General features: G+C 31.4%; 1 protein-coding gene across 1 annotated transcript in view; it reads left to right on the top strand.

The window, feature by feature from the left end:
* Positions 1-21,385, top strand: part of LOC145269467 (protein disulfide-isomerase A3-like) — a 39,461-nt gene that overhangs the window by 8,122 nt on the left and 9,954 nt on the right. Inside the window, exons 3-6 of the mRNA XM_080125173.1 lie at positions 3,238-3,355; positions 9,411-9,518; positions 16,568-16,691; positions 18,025-18,138. Coding sequence (XP_079981299.1) covers positions 3,238-3,355; positions 9,411-9,518; positions 16,568-16,691; positions 18,025-18,138 — 464 coding nt within the window. The remainder of the gene's footprint in view (positions 1-3,237; positions 3,356-9,410; positions 9,519-16,567; positions 16,692-18,024; positions 18,139-21,385) is intronic.

The following is a 21,385-nucleotide window of genomic DNA, read 5'->3' as shown; positions in this document are numbered from 1 at the left end:
ACCTCTGTCCTTCAGTTGCAGCTTGTAAAACTCTGAATCTGTATGTAACCCTTTATTTACTCTATGCAAGGACTTTATAGCAACGGATATAAGCACTAACAAATAATCCATTCTTTTGAGGTGTGAAGGTTCAATCCTCAGTACAGGCAATACTAAAATAAAAAACTTCTAGTCAGTCATGGATGATGAAATGAAAGCAATCTACTCCCATGAATTAAAGGGTTCTGTTGGAAATTGTGCCAATTCCTCACTTTGATAAGATTTAGTTGAAGGATGGAGATTATATCATTCAAAATATAACATCAGACGAGAACAATATTCTGAATAATCTAAATTATCAATCCTCATCTAAAAAAGCTTGAAACAACTTTTTTCATCATCCTGAAACAAATTTCAAATTCGTTCTGAAATATTTTTGTATCAGTTATTGTCAATACAATAACTACTTCATTTTGATCTATTGTTGCAGAGTAGGGTTTGATCAGATCTTGTGGTGACAGTATGGCTAGACAGGGCTCTACATTGCGAGTGAAACAGTCGCATTCGCGAGTGATTTTTCAAAGTGGCAACTAGAAATAATGAAACAGTTGTCTTTTGGTGATTGTATTTTTTCACTGACAATCTTCCAAAGCTCACTACTGAGTGAAAAATCTTTAACTTTTTTTTTTTTTTTTTAACGAAGGCTGTTTAAAAAAAAATATCTGAAGAAATTAGAATGTTTATACCTTCAAGTATCAACATAAAATTTGTTGTATATTTAGAATTACACTTATGAAAAAAAAAAAGACAGAAAAATCTTTGATGTGCATACTTGTCACAGAACAAAGATGTCATATTCTAAAAATCATGGGTTTGGCTAGTAAACGAAAATATTTAGTTGTCAAAGGTCAACTAAAGATAAATTTGTCTGCTAGAAGTGAGTGACAAGTTTGTGAAAACAAGAATCACAGAAGAGAACTTATGAAAGAGAAAAATGGTCTCAAAGTGGCACAAAAAAGTTTAAATTGTGTAGCTTGGATTGCAATGATAGTTACGATAATTACTGTTTATCTGAGCTGACTCAACGTCAGGGATTTTATCAATCACAACTAAAGTCATGATAATGTAATCTGCTTTGAATCACTTTGTCTCTGTAAAAGTTTTGCAACTAATTATATTAAAAGGTTGTTGAACGAATCAAATTCTGCCTCAGGATTGTCTTGTCTGCATTAAATCTTTGCTGTCAGTCATAACTATTTGTTAGGGACCTGAAAAATTGCAGGTACTTATCCTGACATTCAGTTCAGCAGTTGCATACAAAGTCAAGGAAGGTTTTGCTTAGAATACAAAGGAATAGTGCTTGTGCAGAACTCTATGAATTGTTAGTTTTGTGTTTATATTTAAATTTGATCAAAATAACTTCAAATTAAAGGAGATAATACATTGCTTGCCACATGCAAAGGCAGAGATAACTAACGATTGACATCCTGATACTGAATCATGGATTTTCAGCAAAACCTTCTCTGACCTTACGCCTACCATGATGAGAAAGGATTGGACTTCAGGTGTCGACGGTTGCTGATGTGCTGATTGGTAGAAAACTAGTATAAGGTTGCTGATTTCTGCTGTGTTAGCTGTAAGAATTGTTTAAAAAAAAAGCCAAAATGTCAAGACCTCCAAAAAGTACCCAGGTTCCTATGTCTACCAGATCGAACTGTCTGAAGATACTGATTTGACCTAAAAAGCACCAAGAATTGATATTATTTTTTTCCTTTTGCAAAACTCAATCATGTTTTGCAAAGTCAAAAACAAAATATTTTCCTTTACACAACAACCAGACCATGAACAAATACTTGAATATATAAAGAACGTGAAACTTTTCCAAAATTACGTGATTCTGTATTAAATAAACTGAAAATTGTTGATATGCCATAAAACAAAATCATCAAACCCAAGTAAAACTTTTATAAGGGTTAAGGCTCGGACCTAAAATTTGCCTTTTTGACTTTGTGTCAAAAGTGTGGATATGCAGTGAGACATTTAGTTTGTATTTTCATTATATTGAAAAAATATTTTAATGGCACAAATATTTGTGAAACAAACAATGGTATCAAATTTATTTTGGTAGCATAATTAGCTATCGAATTCTGATTGTTCAAAGTTTATTTGTTATATAAAAAAAAAAATTGCTGTCTTTAGTTTTATTCATTTGAAAGTCAATTTTTAACGTGCAAGCCAAAGTGCAGCCTTTGAATAAATGAAAAATCGTTCCAAATAAAATGGTATCATTGAAAAAAATTTTAATTAAAAATGGAAGCAATAATTTGATTAAACCAGCTTAAACATCAGGCAAAAGTTTATTATCGCTCCAAAAATGTTCAAAAATGACAAGTGCAACTTTGACTCTTTAAGAATGAATTCATTTCAACAAGTTAAAACATTGAATGTTAATATTAGATGAAGCTAGATTTTTTTTTTTTTTTTTTTTAAATAGTAAATCCATATATATATAAAAAAAAAAAATTCTGATTGTGACCATGTAAAACTGTTGGAAAGACAATTCTGTAATAGGGCCCAAATTTATTAAAGTTTTCAGCTTGTCTTTTTTTTTTGTGATAGTGGGGCAGGTTATCTCAATATTCCATAAGAATCTTTCATTTAGTGATACAAGCACCAAGTGAAAGATTGTTTCAGCAATCTGCCCCATTATGAAAGACCGCTTAAAACCAAATATTAACTTCACCATATGAACAAATTTTTATTTTCTTTTATATTAAATCGTAATCTGCATAGATACGTTTAATGTGTACACCAAATTTGAAAATATCGACATTAAGAAATAAATTGCCCATCACTGAAAAGTAGGTTACAAAAAACTAATGATACGAGAAGGAATTGTACACTTATAAAGAGAAAGAATTAAACTTTCTTTATATTTAAATTTGATCAAAATAACTTCAAATTAAAGGAGATAATACAAATTTAATGAATTTCACTATTTTTACCTGTTTTCACACTAAAAAATGGCTAATTTGTAATGTTGAATTATACTGGTTACTTCTGGAATATCATTTGCACATGACAATGCTATGTTTTCATAAGATTAAAAAAAACAAAAACTTTTCATCATATTTATTCTAATTTTGAAACTCTTTGTGATAAATCTGAGCTGTTTTAGAAAATTTATATTAATGGCAACTTAATCCTTGTTTTATACATATTTGATTATTTATTTATTTTTTTATTTATTTACTTTAGGTTGACTGTACTACAGAACAAGATTTATGTCAAAAATATGGAGTAACAGGATATCCTACTTTAAAAATCTTCCGTAATGGAGAGTTTTCTAAGGAATATGAAGGACCAAGAGAAACAGGTAAGTTCTTGAAATATTCAAGACAAACTGGAAATGCTTTTCTCTGGTACCTAACTTATGTTGCCTTGATCTATATACCTATAAATTGAGTTTTTTCACACTCTGACATTGATGTTAAGGCCTACTTTTTTTAATTAAAAATTATTGAAATGAACTAGAGATACTCAGTCATGGATATACAAGCAAATTCATTAATGTTAACTAATTTGCATATTTCTTTGAAAAATCAGCGTTCATTAATTCATTTTTTATGGTTATTAGTTTCATTTAACTATTACTGCTTAATTCTATTTATGCATAGTTTGTGCATAGTTGCATAGAATTTAGGATGAAAACATTCTAGCACAGATATTTTATATAAACATTTTATATATATATATATATATATATATATATATATATATATAGTAATTTATAAAATATATATGGCGATTAAGCTACACTGAATATTCTGCGTTTCATCCAACTATAGGATTCGTCAGGCTTATGCGCGAATTCTGTCGATGCTTCTTGTTTTTATACATGTTGAGGATTACTAGTTGGCCACCCAGCTTTCTAGTATCCACCGCGCCCCTTCCTACCAGCCAATGGGCATGCATTTTATCAAACAAAGGATCTGTTTTAGAGCTAGGTTAGTGGTTTTAGGTGGCCGTTCTACTTCTTTTTTTTTTTTTTTTTAATTTTTTTTATATACATATAAATATACCTATGTGTACACAATAATGCACACACATATATATATATATATATATATATATGCGTGTGATCGTTTATGTATATTCATGTTTATTTAATTTATTTATTTGTTTGTTTTCTATTGTTATTGTTAGTTTTAAAGCTATTTTGTATCGCTATCCTAGAGTAAGTTTTATTTTGTGAACACAGTTGTTTGCTATTTCCCGCCTACAGTTTAATAGATTTTGAGGTTCTTTAAAGTACAGGATAGAAAATTTTTCATGGAAGCATAATTTACATGGGTCGTCTAAATGTCTGCATGTGGTAGCTTGTCCTATTATTTTCCATTCGACTACCGGCGAATGTCCGCTTTCTTTGAGTTCCCAGTATTTATTCGCTAGTGTTGTTTTTATACGGTGTTTTTTATTTTTGAATGTGCTTTTGTGGTCATAGTATCGGGTTTTGAAATCTAAGGAAGTCATGCCTATGTAATATTTTTTGTTATTATATGTATATATATATGTGCATTATTGTGTACACATAGGTATATTTATATGTATATAAAAAAAAAAAAAAAAAAAAAGTAGAACGGCCACCTAAAACCACTAACCTAGCTCTAAAACAGATCCTTTGTTTGATAAAATGCATGCCCATTGGCTGGTAGGAAGGGGCGCGGTGGATACTAGAAAGCTGGGTGGCCAACTAGTAATCCTCAACATGTATAAAAACAAAAAGCAACGACAGAATTCGCGCATAAGCCTGACGAATCCTATAGTTGGATGAAACGCAGAATATTCAGTGTAGCTTAATCGCCATATATATTTTATAAATTACTAACTAGCTTTACCTACGTATTGAGCACTTTTGAAGTAAATACTTAAAGTTTACGCATAAATCTATACTTTCGTATAGTAAATTTATGTGAATAAATGAAATAGTTATATATATATATATATATATATATATGACCTTGTGTGTGAAATGTCTACTAAACTCCTCTGCATATTTGGTATAGACTTGATCTTACTATTAGGGGTGTACCGATTAATTGGGCAATTTTAACTTCTTTCCTATTAAATTTAAACCATTTCATCACTGCCAAGTGACTCATCAGATAGCTTTGACACATTAACATAGTAACTGCTATTTTAACTTAACATTTAATCGTCTGGTCACTATTATGGCTTTTTGCCTTAACTAAAATCACAAAATATAAAGTACAATTTTCAATTCTGAAATGAATATAATTAAACAATTAGATAAGAAAAAAAATTACAAACCAACTACAAAGTACAAATTGTAATTCTTTAAGTGAATAACTATAAGTTGAAGTCCAGCACTTGCTGCTGCTCTATTTCCTCTTCTATTCTTGCTGCCTGCCTCCTCTGCTTTCATAATCTCCTCAATATTTAAAGTTGAGTACTTTTAAGTTGTAATGTAGAAACATTAGAGTTTCTCTATTCTCAGGACACACCCTGTTCCTCATAGGTTCATACACGTTAACACTTACACTAAAGAGCCTCTCACTCTCCACAAATGAAGATGATGCGCTTAAATATTTTGAAGCCAGTTTACTTTAGTAAGGTCTGCTTCTTCCACTACTGAAATGGATCATCACCTCTTGTGAGTAGTTGTAAAACTATGTAATGGTCAAGTTCTTTTGTGCACTACTAGGGATCTACTGCTTTTGAGTTTAGAAGTTTGATTTTGTATTTCTGTTGTAGTTGGAATCTTCAGGTTTAACTCTGCTTCTACCTGCTCTAAGTTTTCATTTGTTACTGTAGCATATTTGAAGCTAATTCATCAAACAGGTTTGAAAGAGTTTTACTTTCACTTTGATCTTCTTGAGCCTCAACAAAGCTTAAAGAAGTATATTCTGCTGATTCTGCTTCATTATCATCAGTAGAAAGTAGATGGAGAATCCAATTCTTAGTGTTTTACATGTCATTCTTTCGAAATTTAAATTTGGATCTAGGAAAGTAGACACCAGTTTTTATCATTTAGATAGGACTAGCATAGGTGCCCGGCATTGCCCGGGTGTTTGGAGGTGTGTGTTGAGCAAAAAAACATAAAATAGTAGTTGGCAAGTAGGCTCGAACCCGTGATGCGAAGGCGGAAAAGAAAGTGAAAGAAAACCTGACGTCTTACCCCTACTCCATGACGCGGCCGGAAGTTCGGAACGTTGAAATTAGTAAAGTTATCCCAACTGATATGATGACTTGCAAAAATGGTGATGGAAAAAACCCGACCCTCCTTGTAGAAAATTGCCCAGCTGAGGGTGAAGGAATTAATGTTTTTAGCCAATTTTTTTCAATATTCATCGTCCGAAGGCTTGAGCTTCAAAACGATGCCGATCTTGTGAAAATCCGTCGCCTCTGCCAAAGTTCTAGTGAGACACACATATTTAAACAGACAGGTGAGATTTATATTATAGACTAGCAAGCTACCCGGCATTGCCCGATCATAAAATATGCTTAAATATATTTTGATTAATGCAGATTTCGTATTTATTATTATACTAGCGGGAGGTACCCGGCGTTACCCGGGTGTTTACCGGTGTGTGTGGTTTTGGGTAAATCAAAACAAAATAAAAAATCGTTGCCCGAGTGTTTGTGTCGGGGGGGGGGGGGGTTTAAAAAAGTGTTGGTAGGTAAGTAGGAAGGATCAAACCCGCGAAGCCTTGAGGCGAAGTTGGAAAATAAAGTGTGAAAAAAAAGTGCAACGTTAACTGATCGGCCACCCAGAAATAGTAACGGAAACATACTTGAATTAATTTAAGTAAGAATTGGCAGGTGCCTGTACTTAATGGCTTAATGAGGTCACTTTTCACTGTGGGGCAGTTTTTTCTTGGGGCCCCCCCCCAAGATGTTGTGTGTGTGGGGGGGGGGGAAACCAGCTCCCCATAAAAAGGGATTGTCCAAATTGAATAGCAATTGTCTGATATAAGGAGAAACTCCACATTGATCAAAGCTGATTGCTTTTGGACGTTCCCGGCAGTCGCGCCGAGAACGATGTGTTAAGCTTAGTTTCGCTTTTATACGAAAAAGCCGACTCAACACGTGGCGATCCAAAATTGTGGAATATTTAGTTTTTCAACGTCAGGCAAATTAAATAGACAGGTTACCCCCCCCCCCTCTCCAGCCATTGTTAACTCTTAGATATTACTATTTACACGTGATATAAAAACCTTTAAGAATGAACGAGCCGAGCGAGAACCAAGCGGAAAAAAGCCTTTTGCGGACATACACAGAAAGCGAACATACATAAATATACACATTTTCGTTTTTATATTTATAGATGAATATCTGGTTTGCATTGATTCATTGAATTGTTCAACAATAGTAATGATTCCACTAAAGTCAGAAATATCAATTAGATTAGATAGCTTTTGAAAGAAATAACCTCAAAGCTAAAATCGTAGGTATTATCATTAATATGGTTGAAGTTCTGTAACTTGCTTCTTTAGTGATTTCTTTAAATAGACTCAGTTACTGGACAATGTTTTGAACAAGTCCCCAATGGCAAGTTGTTCAGGTAGGAATTGTATAACATTACAAATTCTCATATGAAAAAAATGAACGCATCTCTTATTAAAAAAAATTCTAGTTTTACATTTATACCATGAAAAAGTTCTTTTCAGATTAATGTCTACCAGTTAAAAATATTCTGATATTCTGAAAAACAGCTAATTTTGTTTTATTTTAAAACTGGTAAATATTAATCAGAAGGGACTTTTTATGGGCATTCAATGTAAAGCAGAATGGTCCGCACAAACTGGAAATAAATCAGTTGTAAACAGTCACAGCATTAACTTCAAAGCCTATACAAAAATAAAATAAAGATAAAACGCTAAAAAAGCAATAGTATTTATGCAGAGAACTTTTTGGAAACCCATTTCTTAACATGTGGAGGAGAAAGTGTTTTTCAAACTAGTCTGTACTTTCACCTAACAATTAATTAAAAAAAAAAATACAAGTGATTTGTGCCACAAGCATTGAAGAAGGATAACTGAAGTTTTTTTCTGTGTATGTGTTTAACTGGGGAAGAGGTTGAGGGAACCTCCTCAAATGGACGAATGTGATCAATGCCAAGCGGAGAATTTAACAATTGCATAGAAATACCAATTGTATAAAGAACTCTATCTTTGATAACAAGCAACTCTCCCTTCTATTAAAATTAAATTGATGTTGAACATGTATGTTTACTTACATCGCCATGATAAACAAAGTGAAAGACACTACATAAAATTATTACATTTTCCTCAGGATACTATTTTAAAAGTACATGGTGTAAAGAGCTGACATTTGGATATAGCATTCTACAATATGTATTGATTATACCTGCAATATTCAAGATCTGTATCTTTTAACAGTTTTGTGATGGGTGATTTCGAAATTAGCATATTTGACATTTGGTACGTTATTTCTGCCACCAAAATTAAACACATCAGCATTTTTATCGACTTATAATGAAGTGGCAGCTGGAATTGTTAAAAAAAAAAAAGGCATAATAACCGTTTATGTATAAAATTTATATTGAAAGTTCATATTTACTTCCATTTAATTCAGTTTTATTTGATGACACTTTAAAAATTGTCCATAAATGCAATTTTGCTATTATAAATGATGCAATGTTCATTTTTCACACCTCAAAAAATAAAAGGCCGAAATTGAATTAGAAATAATTGTACTTTTACTTTTTTGTCTTCTTATTCTAGGAGTGATGAAAGCATCTTTTGTGACATTTTTACTTGTTACTTTTTTGTCAGTTGGTTTCAAAGTTGCAATGCTGTAATTTAGACTTGTTTGTGCTTCTTCATCCGCAGCAGGATAGTGTATACTGCTGATCATCAGTAGAAAGTCGATGTAGAATCCAATTCTAAACGTTTCCTATGCCAATCTTTTAAAATTAATATTTGCATCATGAGTCTAGGAAAGTAGACATACACAAAATTTTATCATTTAGATAGGATGAAAATCTTGTTTCCATTGATAACCTGAATTGTTCAACAATGGTAAGGGTTTCCCTAAAGTCAGAAATACTAGAATTAGATTGGATAGTTTTTGACAGATAACCACAGAGCTAAAGTTGTAGGTATCATTGATAGGGTTGATTTTCTGTGACTTGCTTATTTGGTGGTTTCTTCAAATGGATTCGGGAACTGGATATTTTTTTTTTTTTTTTTTTTTTTTTTTTTCAATGTTATTCCCAAATCAAGGAATAATTTAACATTAAAATATATAGCGGGGTAGGGGAACAGGAACTTATGTCACTTTTAGTATAATAATAAATATAAATATTGGATATATTCTCCCAACAAAAATTGTAAAACATTTTTACTTGGAAGATATTTTCTAATGTTCGTTGTTTTTTCTTTTAGATGGCATTGTAAAATTTATGAAAAGCCAAGCTGGTCCTTCATCAAAAACCCTCACTTCCGTTGCTGATGCTGAAAAATTTGTCGACAATATGGATCATTCTATAATTGGTAAGCCTAAGTATTTGGATATGCATGAAAATTTTTTTATAAACAGGAATATAATTTTTTATTTCATAATTGAAAAAATGGATTCTTAAATTGCAGTTTTTATTTTTCTGGTTGAAAAACTTTTTTTCTGCCAAATTATTATAGACTTTTTCTTGCTATTTAAATCGATTTTATTTCTTTTCTATTTTTCCTTTATCATGAGTTTTCTCTGAAAATATTAACTTTTGACTTGAAGACTGCGAACAATTCATGATGAGAATAGCAAAGTTAGATGACTTTTGTTTTCTCAAAGAATGAATTAATGTTCTCTTCCCTTTTCATGCATAATTTGAGCCTTTCTCTTACTTTTGACTTCATTGAAACTGATTTATTATTTTGGAAAATGCCAAAAATAGAGACCATAATTATGCTGTCTTGTCCGCACCAACATACAAGTGAATATCTACCTCCCTCCCTCCAAATTGACTACTTGCATTCCTTTAAAAACTTACACTAATGATGCGTCTCATTTTTTTGAGATTTTTCTTACTCATTTGATTCTAATGAAAACTAGTCATGTCTGAAGTGTAAGAATTATTGGGTGCTTGTCCAGAATTCTCCCTATATTTAAAAAAAACAAAAATAAAAATTTATGTATGTTTCTATGATAGAAAATATTGAATTCCCCAAAAATATGTAAATTGATCAAGTAGTCTTTTTTTTTTTTTTTTTTTTAACAAGAAAATCAAATTTTATGACGGTCCAAAAAAGTTTCAAGAAACATGGAAGATAACTCAATATAATTCAAATTTGCGAGATTTTTATGATGCACACAAATGCCCATTTGTCGCAATATTTTCTATATATAATGAGGGTATGATCATTGAAAATTGTGAGATTCTACTTATAAACGCTGCCGATAGGAAATAAGTCAAATTAAGCCATGTTCTGCTAGCAATCAATCAGAAACCAGAATTGCTCCATAAAAATATTGAATCTTTAAGCATTCCGGCACATAATTTTTTTTGTGTCAACATGAGAAGGATCTTTTGCTCTTCAAATCTTCAGACAGCCTGATTTGGTAGCACCAGCCACTCATATGTAACTTTGCAGTATGGACGTGACTACTATAAACCTGGCTACAAGTAACAAGCGAAATGTTAAAATGAAAAGCTTGTCCCATACAATCTCTGCTGTCAATTTCATTCGGCTATGGATAAGTCATTTACAATGATTGGTATACTGTCTCTGAGATGCGTGTATTTTGTGGAAATGTGCGCAAACCTTTGATAGCATAAACTCTTGGTGACAATCAAGACTGAGGCATAATTTTTAGACATGTTTATTGGTCATCAATGAAGCTACAACTAAAAAGGAATAAAAATAGTTTTAGAAATATGTAAATACACAATGAAGATAAGGTAGGGACAAGGAGTTAACTAAATTCTTAGAGTTGTAGATTTGCAGAGTGGAAAGTATTTTACCATAAAAATACTGATAGAAAGAAAAAAAAAATATAGATTATGCTATGTAACAGCCAAGTTAGGATAGGTTAGATGGAGGTTTCACACATGGACAAAAGATAAAGTTCATTTAAATAAAAGAAATATAATACTAGTATTTAATTCTATCCAAAAAAAGGTAATTTTTACTGGTGATACTCAAAATGGTTTTAAAGATAGAAAATTATATAAGGAGTCGAAATAGATCAGGGACAAGCACTGGAAGCTTCTGCTGGTGATAAGTCTAAAGGAAACCCCTAAGGAAAAAGGCCCAGCAAAGGGAGATGTATGCTAGGAAATATTCTATAGAAGTTCTGAAATTTTTAGATGAGGGCGGATTGTTTATATTAGATGTATTGATCGGACTATTGTTCTCATCGTGAGTGTTATTCGTGCAACGTTTTGGTTGGGTTGTCTTTCGTCCATCTTCAGTTGATTGTTGCTTGGAAAAGAAAAGAGAAAAATTACTGGCTCCATAGGCATTTTTGTATTCTTTGAGTTAGTCTCTATTTTTTTAAATTTTTCCACATTTGAAACTATAACCATGAATTAGACTTGCAGAATACAAAAATATCTTAGAATCTTATGTCATGGTTGTGTTTGAGTGAGATGAAGTTAAGTAAATTATGCTACAAGTCTATACCTAAAAAGAAAAATAATTCTATTCAGTATTATATTTAGCTTACCAAATCTTTTTTTTTTTTTTTTTTCTCACGTGTATCGCCATGTTTAAAAATCTATATTGGTATTACCAGATGGGGCTATCTTAAGATACTGGCTTCCTGACCAAAAATGCACCAGACATTTATTTTTTCTTTTTCTTCAGCGGAAACAAAACTACCAATTATTTGTGTTTAACAACCATACCAAACTCCATGAATAAATATTTAAATACAAAGAAGTTGAAGAATATTAACTTTTAATAAAACTACTGAATTTGGCATTAAATAACCCCAAAGGAGTTGATACAAAAAAACTACTTAAGCTTAAACAAAAAAAATGTATTTCTCTTAAGACATGGTCTAATTTTCATGACTTATATATAGATCAGTATTTAAATACTGGTTTGCAAAGACCTAATACACATGTAAAAAATTCAGTTTTAACTTGTAGGAATTTTTGGATATATTATAGTAGTAGCCATGTATATGTAGTTTGATATATAGATTAGTGATAAGGTGATTCCAGTATTTTTGATTTTGATACAATTATTGATTCTGATCCATTATAAATCTCTAAATATATTACTATAGAGTTGGTATTTGTCTTTGATTATTGTGAAAACACATTAAATGTGCAGATATTTTCTCAAACATAAAAATACACTTGTAGGGAATTTACAAATTTTAATTTCACTGGTAGTTTAAAATCGATATCACTTTATTGTTACTATAAGCAGTGGCAATTAAAAAAGAAATACAATTAAAAGAATCGTTTTTGGCATCAGAAAATATGCACAATTTTTTTCTGATACCCTCAAAAGTTAGGATTTTTCTGATTCCTGATTAATCATACCAACGCACACACAGACACATATATGAGGTGCCTCCAATAAGTTTCCAAAATTTTTTTTTGTACAGGCAAAATTATTATAGATTCCTGAAAATTCAGTATGTTAATGCTATACATCTTATGAGATGACTGACCAATTTTTATGATTTTTGAATTCAAATGAACAGCTACCTCAGAAATTAAAATACAGTATTATTAATAGGCTAGAGCTTGATTGTCACAGCTGGTGAATTAAAAAAAAAATGCAGTCTAGATGTGAGGACACTTTAGAAGAATGATATGCAATAAAATTCTGTTTTCAACTTGAAAAAAATGCCACAGAAACATAGAATGCTTCAGACTGCTTTTGCACCATCTTGCATGAATCGAGCATCAATTTTTTTTTTTTTTGAGTGGCATGAGAGATTCAAGGAAGGCAGGGAGTCAGGTGGTGAGAGGTGTGGGAGGAGTAAGGAAGTCAGAACACCAGCGTTGATTGGCCAAATGAAGAATTTCATGGATAAGGACTGTGTGAGATAAGTGCAGAGTTTGATATCAATGTGGGAACTGTTCATACAATTATTCACAAGGAACTGAAGATGCGGGAGATTTGCGCAACGTTTGTCCCAAGATTGCTCAAAGATAAGGAAGATGGTTGAGCTGATCAATTCAGATCTCGCAGTTCTTGATGCTCTGATGATCTGCAACAGTTAACAAAGAATACTATGAGTTTTCAAAGGAATTCAGGAAAAGATTTCGTCGGAAGAGGCCAGCACTCTTCAAATTGGATCAGTGGCATTTCTGCTAGAACAATGTACCAGTCCACAACTTCATCCTTGTCATATATATATAGTAATATGTGTATATAGTTGTTTGGGCATCAAGACAGTTCCTTACCTTCTCTATAGTCTGGACCTTGCTCCCTATGAGTTCTGGTTATTCCCTAAGCTCAAGGAAAACCTTAGACTGTCGTTATGAGACACTTGAGGAGAGGAAGGAGACTGTGACAAGGGTCATTGACCTGCTCACACAAGAGGATTTCCATGGGGCCTTTCAGAAATTGTTGGAATGGTACAAATGCATAGCAGCTGGAGGAGATTACTTTGAAGGAGACTAGTTTCATGTGTGTACTATCAATTAAAATGTGCATAAAAATGTCTGCAAACTTGTTAAAGGCATATATATATAAAGTTGATTTTTTTTTTTTTTTTTTTTTTTTTTCGTTTTTAGATAATTGTTATTTTATCAACTTGCATGAAAAGAGCTATGTAAAAGATGCTTAAAACCGTTTGAATTATGCAAATACCATCAGTAGTTCAAAAGTTATAATTTTAAGTACCAAAATTTATGCTTTTCCGTGGACATTTTTAGAAAAAGTGGGCTAAATTACGGACCTCAACATTTCAAGAAATTCAGTAATTTTGCCACTATTTATTTTTCAAGCTATTCTCATGAAACTTGGCACTCTTATGTAAAATTGTGTGCTCTTTCTGATTATGCAGTCAAATCTGATGTATCTCTTTACCATAAGCCATGAATTATAAATTCAGATGTACAAATTTCAATTTTTTTAAACTGGCGCATGGTGTCAGACAGTGGGTGTCTTTTCATGAACAAAACTAAGTATTATACTGGTATTTAAATATATCCTTATTGAGAGTATGTATTTACCTGCCTCTCCACCAAAGGAAAGCTAATCTGGGCTGTAGCCATTGAATGCCTAAAGAGCATTTATGGCCGGTATTTACTACTCCCCTCAAAGAAAAGAAAAAATTGAGTAGATATAAATTAATCTCGGAAATGAATTAAATTTTTCATATAGATTTTTGGATTTCTATAAAAGATGGAAATTCCCATAGTTGATCAGAACTTGTGCATTTTGGGACTAGTCCAATTTTCAATTTTGTAAATCCTCTCTATCTGGCCCAAAATATACCCCCTATTTTCTGAGATGCAACCATAAATCGTACTCTACATGAATCCTCGAGTATAGCTTCCACAGTATCAGGATACCAAGAATCCTGATAAACAACAACTATATATTCACCAGTTGATGGTAATTTTCATCATCTTTACTCCGTTGAATTTTCAGTAAAACAACAATGTAAACAAAGAAATTAAATGGTAATTTTTTACTTTGTTTCCACCTTAACATTTAAAATGATTACTTTTATAGTTTTATGTTATGCTGAAAACGAATATCACATTTAAATTTTCTACAAATAAGTAGTTTTCCGGATATTAAGCAATATAATTTCTTAAATTTTGGAGCGTGCAACTATGAGAAACTATACGCAAACACGTACTAAGATGGCCACCAGCAATACCATAGGAAATGACATTGCTTAATATCCGGAAAGCTACTTATTTGCAGAAAATTTAAATGCGATATTCGTTTTCAGCATACCCGAAAACCTTAAAAGGTAGTCACTTTAAAGAAAAATGTTAAGGTGAAAACAAGGTAAAAATTTACAAAATGTATCAATGAAATTCTTTATCGAACTGCCTAATTATTATTATTATTTAGATATCCTCAGTTAAAAAAAAAAAAAAACTTTTGTTTTACAGATTTGAAAAAATGGTCTTGACAATGAGTTAAAAATAAGTGAAAAAGATTATACAAAATACTATTAGAAACCCACCCAATAAATGTCACGAGGACATTTATTGGTTGGGTTTCTAACAGCATTTTGTATATTTTTAAGTCATTGTTGAGATGTCAAAGACATTAGATATCATGTTGTTAGTTTTCTTGTGCTTGTGTAACACTAATTGCTGAAATAAACATTTTACATTAAATAAATACATTAAAAACTCTTCCAACTAGTTAGAAGAGTAACTTATCTTGCCTTTGGTAATATTTATTTGGGTGCTTACGCACTTAGGTTACTGTGCTAATTTTTCAAATAGTATTTTCAAGTTTCATATCTTTTTTTTTTTTTTTAATTTTTTTTTTTTTATTTAATTGTTAGGTGAAAGTACAGAATAGTTAACAAAACACCCTTCCCTCCCCATGTTAATAATGGGTTTCTAAATATTATTTCAGCATGGTACCATTTATTTAAAACTTTTTTTTGACCACTAAAAAACAATTCTACCTAAAAGTACAAGTAAGAAGTTATAAACACAACAATAACAGAAATGCATGTACTTCATTTTGTTGTTTTTTTAACGTTTTTAGTACATGTGTACTAAAAACATTAAAAACAAAATATTGTTTGGAAATAAAATTTGAAAAACTTAATTTTTTTAAATTGGCAAATTCGGAATAAAGAAATGAAACTTTTTTCTGCTTTGGTTTTGAAAGCAGAAAAAACAGCTTTATTTTTAAGCAAATACAAAACGAAACTCATTAATACGCTGACTGTAGTCAACACATTAGCGCATAGCGAGCCGTTTTCTGTTAAATTCTATATTCTGTAATTTCTATAAAAGATAACATTTTAAAGAAATTTCTGCACAATTTATAATTAAATATTTACATATTATACATGAAAATAATTCTGAAACTATTATCTATATGGAAATGAATGATATATACCGATTTCTTATCAATTTTGAAATATTCTTTGTCAACTTTGATTGGTCGTAACTTTGCTTCCTGCGGTCATAAAAAAAAAAATCAAAGACCAGTAGAAATGGACTTCTTTGTTTATATAACCTGTAAAATTTCAGCCATGTTCAATTAAATTTGACCTCACGCATTTGTATCCAAACATAACGTATGAAATGTAAACATTGAAAACGTTTCCCTTTTTGCTGTCATCATTTTTTACCGTTTTTTCATTTTTAACTTGGAGCATAAAAACATTGAACACATAAAAGCAAAATAAATTCACATCATTGGAATGTTTATTCTAGTCTCTTTCCATCAATATAATTCTTTTAAAAATTGACCCCAAAATAAAAAAGTTGACTTGTTGAAGCACATTAGGTATGTAATATTGCCGTTGTCCATAAAAATACAGCATATACTTCTAATGTTTATATATATAATTAGTGATATGTGTACATAAGTGTTAAATCTGCTCAAACTTTAAATGCTAAAAACCTTTTATCCTTTATCTCTTTTTTTAGGTTTCTTCACTGCTGAAAATGAAATGTCCAAGGTTTTCCAGAAAGTTGCAGATACACTTAGTACAGATTTTAGATTTGCTCACACATTTGAGACGTCTATAATGGACAAATATGGCTATAAAGAGTAAGTTTTGGTTCAAATGACCAAGTTTTTATTGAAATATTCTGAAAGTTAAAATGGAACATTCAAATTTGTAATGCAACTTTAAACTGGATTTTGTTTTGTGTGTGTGTTTTTTTTTTTTTTTTTTTTTTTTCAGACTTTTCTGTTAATTTGAGCTCTTGATGCTTTCATTTGTAACTTTTCTATTGAAACTTCTCTGGATATTTTCATAAAGTCATTTTATGTATACTACCACAACCTATCTGGCATTGATCTGGAAGGGCAAGTCCACGTCTAGTTTAAAAAAAAAAAAAAAATACAGAAAAATTGTTATGATGTACGTACCTGCAACGGAATGAGGATATCATATTCCAAATAACACATAAAAGTAGTTTTATTTTTAACTAAGAAAATCAAATTTTATGAGTAAGCAAAAAGACTGCTGTGGGTCACCATCTTGTAAAAACACGGGTATATAAGTTTACAGTTCAAACTTACAAGATCAGCAAAAGTGATTCATTCATGGATACGTACATCATACAGATTTTTCTTTATTTTTGTTTTAATATAGGGGAATTCTGGATAAGAACCCAATTTTTATGTTCAATCTAAAAATGAGTTATCCCTCTTGCTGATTTTTATTTTTAGGTAATTTTAAAAATGCTTTATATTAGCAGTCAACCGGAATAAGTAAATTTTAAATTTTAGCTAAATATCTTGTCAGTTATTATAATGTCTAGTAACATGATGATTGTCAGCTTACATGTTATTTCAGTCTGACTTTGAAAACCTAATCTAATTATGTTAATATTTGTTTGCACAAAATATTTGTTAGACTCTTTCCCAACCTGCTCTCAGCATTTAATATCGACTTTCAGTGTTCAACTGAGCTTCAGTCTATGGTCCCCCCTCGCCTAACTTTCACAAGAAACACTCGTCTAGCTGTAAACACTATCAATAATTCCCCCCACTCTTTATCTGTGCCTAAACCTAAACGTAGATTCCATGAACAAAGCTTCTTTCTTAGAACTGCACGCCTGTGGAATTGTCTTCCGTTTTCCTGCTTTCCGGCTGACTACAATATGGTTGTGTTCAAGTCTAACGTAAATAAGTTCTTGATGAGCCGTTCCATATAAGTTATCAAATTTACCAAATTTTCATTACTAATGATTACTATATTGTCCAATTTCTACTGTACACTCTTTAACCCTTATCCTTGAGTGGCCTCTTGGCCTTGATAGTGTGGTGATGCCTATATAAAAAAGAAAAAAGAAAAAGGTGATTTGATCATTAGCATTCCGGTACTAAATGGGGGTTGCTATCAAATACTAATATCTTTTTGTTTCTTTTGTAGTGCTATTATCATGTTCCAACCGAAAAGACTTCATAGTAAATTTGAAGATCCAATTTTGCACTACAAAGGTGATGATTCTGTTTATGAAATTAAGAATTTTATTAAAGGAAGCATGTGAGTATGTTTTTGAGATTTTAACATTTTTATTTTTTTCAATGTTTTGTAAATTGTTTTTTTTTTTTTTTAATTTTTCCATTAAAAGTAAATCTTTTCAATCCAGAAATAACTTTTTAAAATCGGAGCAACTTTTTGATTTCCATGTGTCTTAACATGTACACATGGACATGCTGACAGAAAACTGGCTTTGAAAAACTTTTCGTACTCTGAATTGTTGAGCAAAAAACAAATTTTCTACATCAGTTGTTTGCTTCTGAGACATTGTATTCTTTAAAATCCTTATGCTTTTTTTCATCCTAAAGCAAGGTGTATTACCACATGGCTGTAAGGGGTTACTAATTGGGATCAAGGTGTTTGTTGTATTTAAACTTCATGTTAGTATACTCAGGGAAGTAAGGAACTTTGAAGTAATTCCAAAGTCTAGCAGTCTGAGGAAAGAGAAAAGGCTTTCCGGCATCTAGGGACCTCGACAGTGAAGGGGCGGGATTTTGCTGCTTGTCAGGTTAGTTGGGGGTATGTATGTTGGAGAGGGGCACAAGTGCTAAGAGTTCATCAGGGCACATTCCATCAAAGAACTTGTAAAACAGGTAGAAGCTTGCAACATTGCAGCTATGGTACCGATGTTGGATAGTATGGGACCTATTAGATTGGAGGCTTTTTTTTTTTTTTTTTTTTTTTTTTTTTTTAACCCTGTCTAAAAGGGACAGACTAGTTGTAGATGCACTAGCCCAGATGTGGCAGCAATACTCCATGCATGGGTGAATAGTGGCCTTGTAGAGGTGTGTGTGTATATATATATATATATATATATAATACTCTTGTATAATTTTTTAACATGGTAGAGAGTGCACCTTTGCAACAGTCTTAGCAGTGTCCTCAATGTATTTCAATTCATGTTACCAGAAATTTGCCAAAACTAAAATTAAACCTCCCCTTATGCACATGTACATAATGTTGTACTATTATGACCTGGTAGGTGTGGCTGTGCTGTGAAAGTATCCTGGATGGAATTTTATGCTGGCAAGCGCCACAAGGTACTTGACATTGATAGCCTCAATTCCTTTGGTAGCAGTATGTAACCCTTGTGTTCAGTCCGTATTGTATTTTAAGATCCTCAAGAACTTGTAATTTTTTGTTTGTCCGAACTGAAAATAACTGATTGTATTAATTATTAATCCTCTGGAGAATTTAACTCGAGGGATGAAAATAGGAGACTTTATAAGTGTCCAAGACATCCTTTAAGTATTTTTCTTATTGCATTTCCCAAATTAAAACTTCTAAATCATCAACACTGTGAAAACTTGTCTGTTTTATGACAACTTTTAACATCAGAAAAAATCGACAAAAAGAATTAAAAAATTACCTGTGGCTGTTTACTTCATTTGCTACTCTCCTCCTCACCGCTGTCAGTTTTCATGTGATTTGACATCTAGCTTTCTCTTACTAAATGATCGGGGTTATTTTGAGATGGCTGACTCTTCAACGAGCAGAGAAGTTCTGATTGGCTACTTACTATGCCACAATGTTGATAAAATTATCAATCTCAAGTTTGATATAAAGACGTGTAAAAAGAAGCACCTCTTATTGTCTTGTGCCATATCGTCACCTGTACACATTATTTTCCTACACACTTTTAAGCGATTGTCATGCACCTGATCATTATGTGCAATGATTTACTTATTATAATGCTCTATTTTCTTGTACTTAGCTACCCATAAGAATAGTTAGATATGAGGTTGGTTTTTAATGTGGAGAAAATCTTCCTAAAATGGAATTCCAGAGTTGGACAAGAATAAAAATTACCTCAGTCTAGAAGGAACCTATCCTTCATGAATCGAGGATGGCACGGATTAAGTTTGATACGAGAACAGATACTATGTGTTGATCCTGGCCAAACTTATCAAACTACTAGATCTGTTGGGGAATTTGAGTTTCTGAATTTTTTTTAGATAAAAATTCTAAGTTTGTATTATTCAGACCAGTGTTCTCACGAGTTTTAATCTGGGGGTTTAGCTGATGTAATTCCTGACAAGATATATCTAAAACAAAAAAACATGTTTGGAGGTTACATATGCTGAAACGTGTGAATAATGCTAATAGATGAACAGTAGTCCGGATAATTTAAGGGATTATGTGTGTTTCTTTTTTTTTTTTTTTTTTTTTTTTTTTTTTTTTTTTTTTTTTTTTTTTACCCCCCCCCCCCCCCAAACCAAAAAATAAAAACATTAATTGAACTCAAATGTTTGTTAATTGATGTATAGGTGAATTCTAAAAAAAAAAAATTAAAAAACGGGGAGGGGAAAGTTAAGTATGTTTTATGTACAAGATTCACTCCTAAACTGAATAACCAATCATGAATTTTAAGAAATGTTGCTAGTCTTTTTCTGCTCTATTATTTTTATGAAAGGTGTTCAGCCAAGCTTCAATTTCTGGTTCCTCTTTATAAAACATTCACAACAAAAATTAGTCAAGACTGAAAAGAACTTTAATGTGCTTAACATCAAACTTAATTTCAGTATAGTGTTCCTTTCCAAAAACTTCCCAGCTGTAGAACAGTTACCATGGAATTGTTTCCCTGTAGGCCACAACATGGTCATTTTTAATTCCATTCTCATAAATAATAAATTTTATTCTTTCCATTCATTAAATTTTATAATAATCATCAGTCAACTTAAAAAAAAACATCTATCCCTGTACAATTCTGTACATGTGACTGGGATTCACTTGTGAATTTTTTTCCTAGAGGCTTTCTCCTTTAGATAAAACCATCTCAATCTTTCTCTAATGAATGCTGCACCATGTCAGACTTAACCCTTACTCTTGAGTGGAGATTTATTAAAAAAACAGTTTGTGTATTTAAGCCATTATTTAGAAAATATACAAATTTTGATATTTTCTTTTGCAAATTTATCACTATTATTTATCCTTTTTTTTTTTTTTTTTTTTTTTTTAAATAGCTGTATATACATTATTTATATAAAATATTGAACTAAAACTAACTTTTACTTTTACAAGTAACTTTTGTGTCATATCTGTATTCTTCAATTATATGTTTCTGAAAATACATTTTCAGAGAGAACAGTGTTATTTTGACAACAAATTTTCTTGAACTTTTTCAGAATAAATTTTGGTTTTATTTTTTGCGCACCATCTTGATCTGCCCTTCCCTAATACTCTTTTTTAAAATGTTGACCTGAGGATATTAGATAGCTACTCTATATTTAGATACCATGGATATTTTTGT

The sequence above is a fragment of the Euprymna scolopes genome, chromosome 4, assembly GCF_053919585.1.
Source record: "Euprymna scolopes isolate OS-2025 chromosome 4, ASM5391958v1, whole genome shotgun sequence".
In the NCBI taxonomy this organism is placed as follows: Eukaryota; Metazoa; Mollusca; class Cephalopoda; order Sepiida; family Sepiolidae; genus Euprymna; species Euprymna scolopes.
Note: the sequence above shows the minus strand (reverse complement) of the source record. Positions and strands in the feature narration are given on the sequence as shown.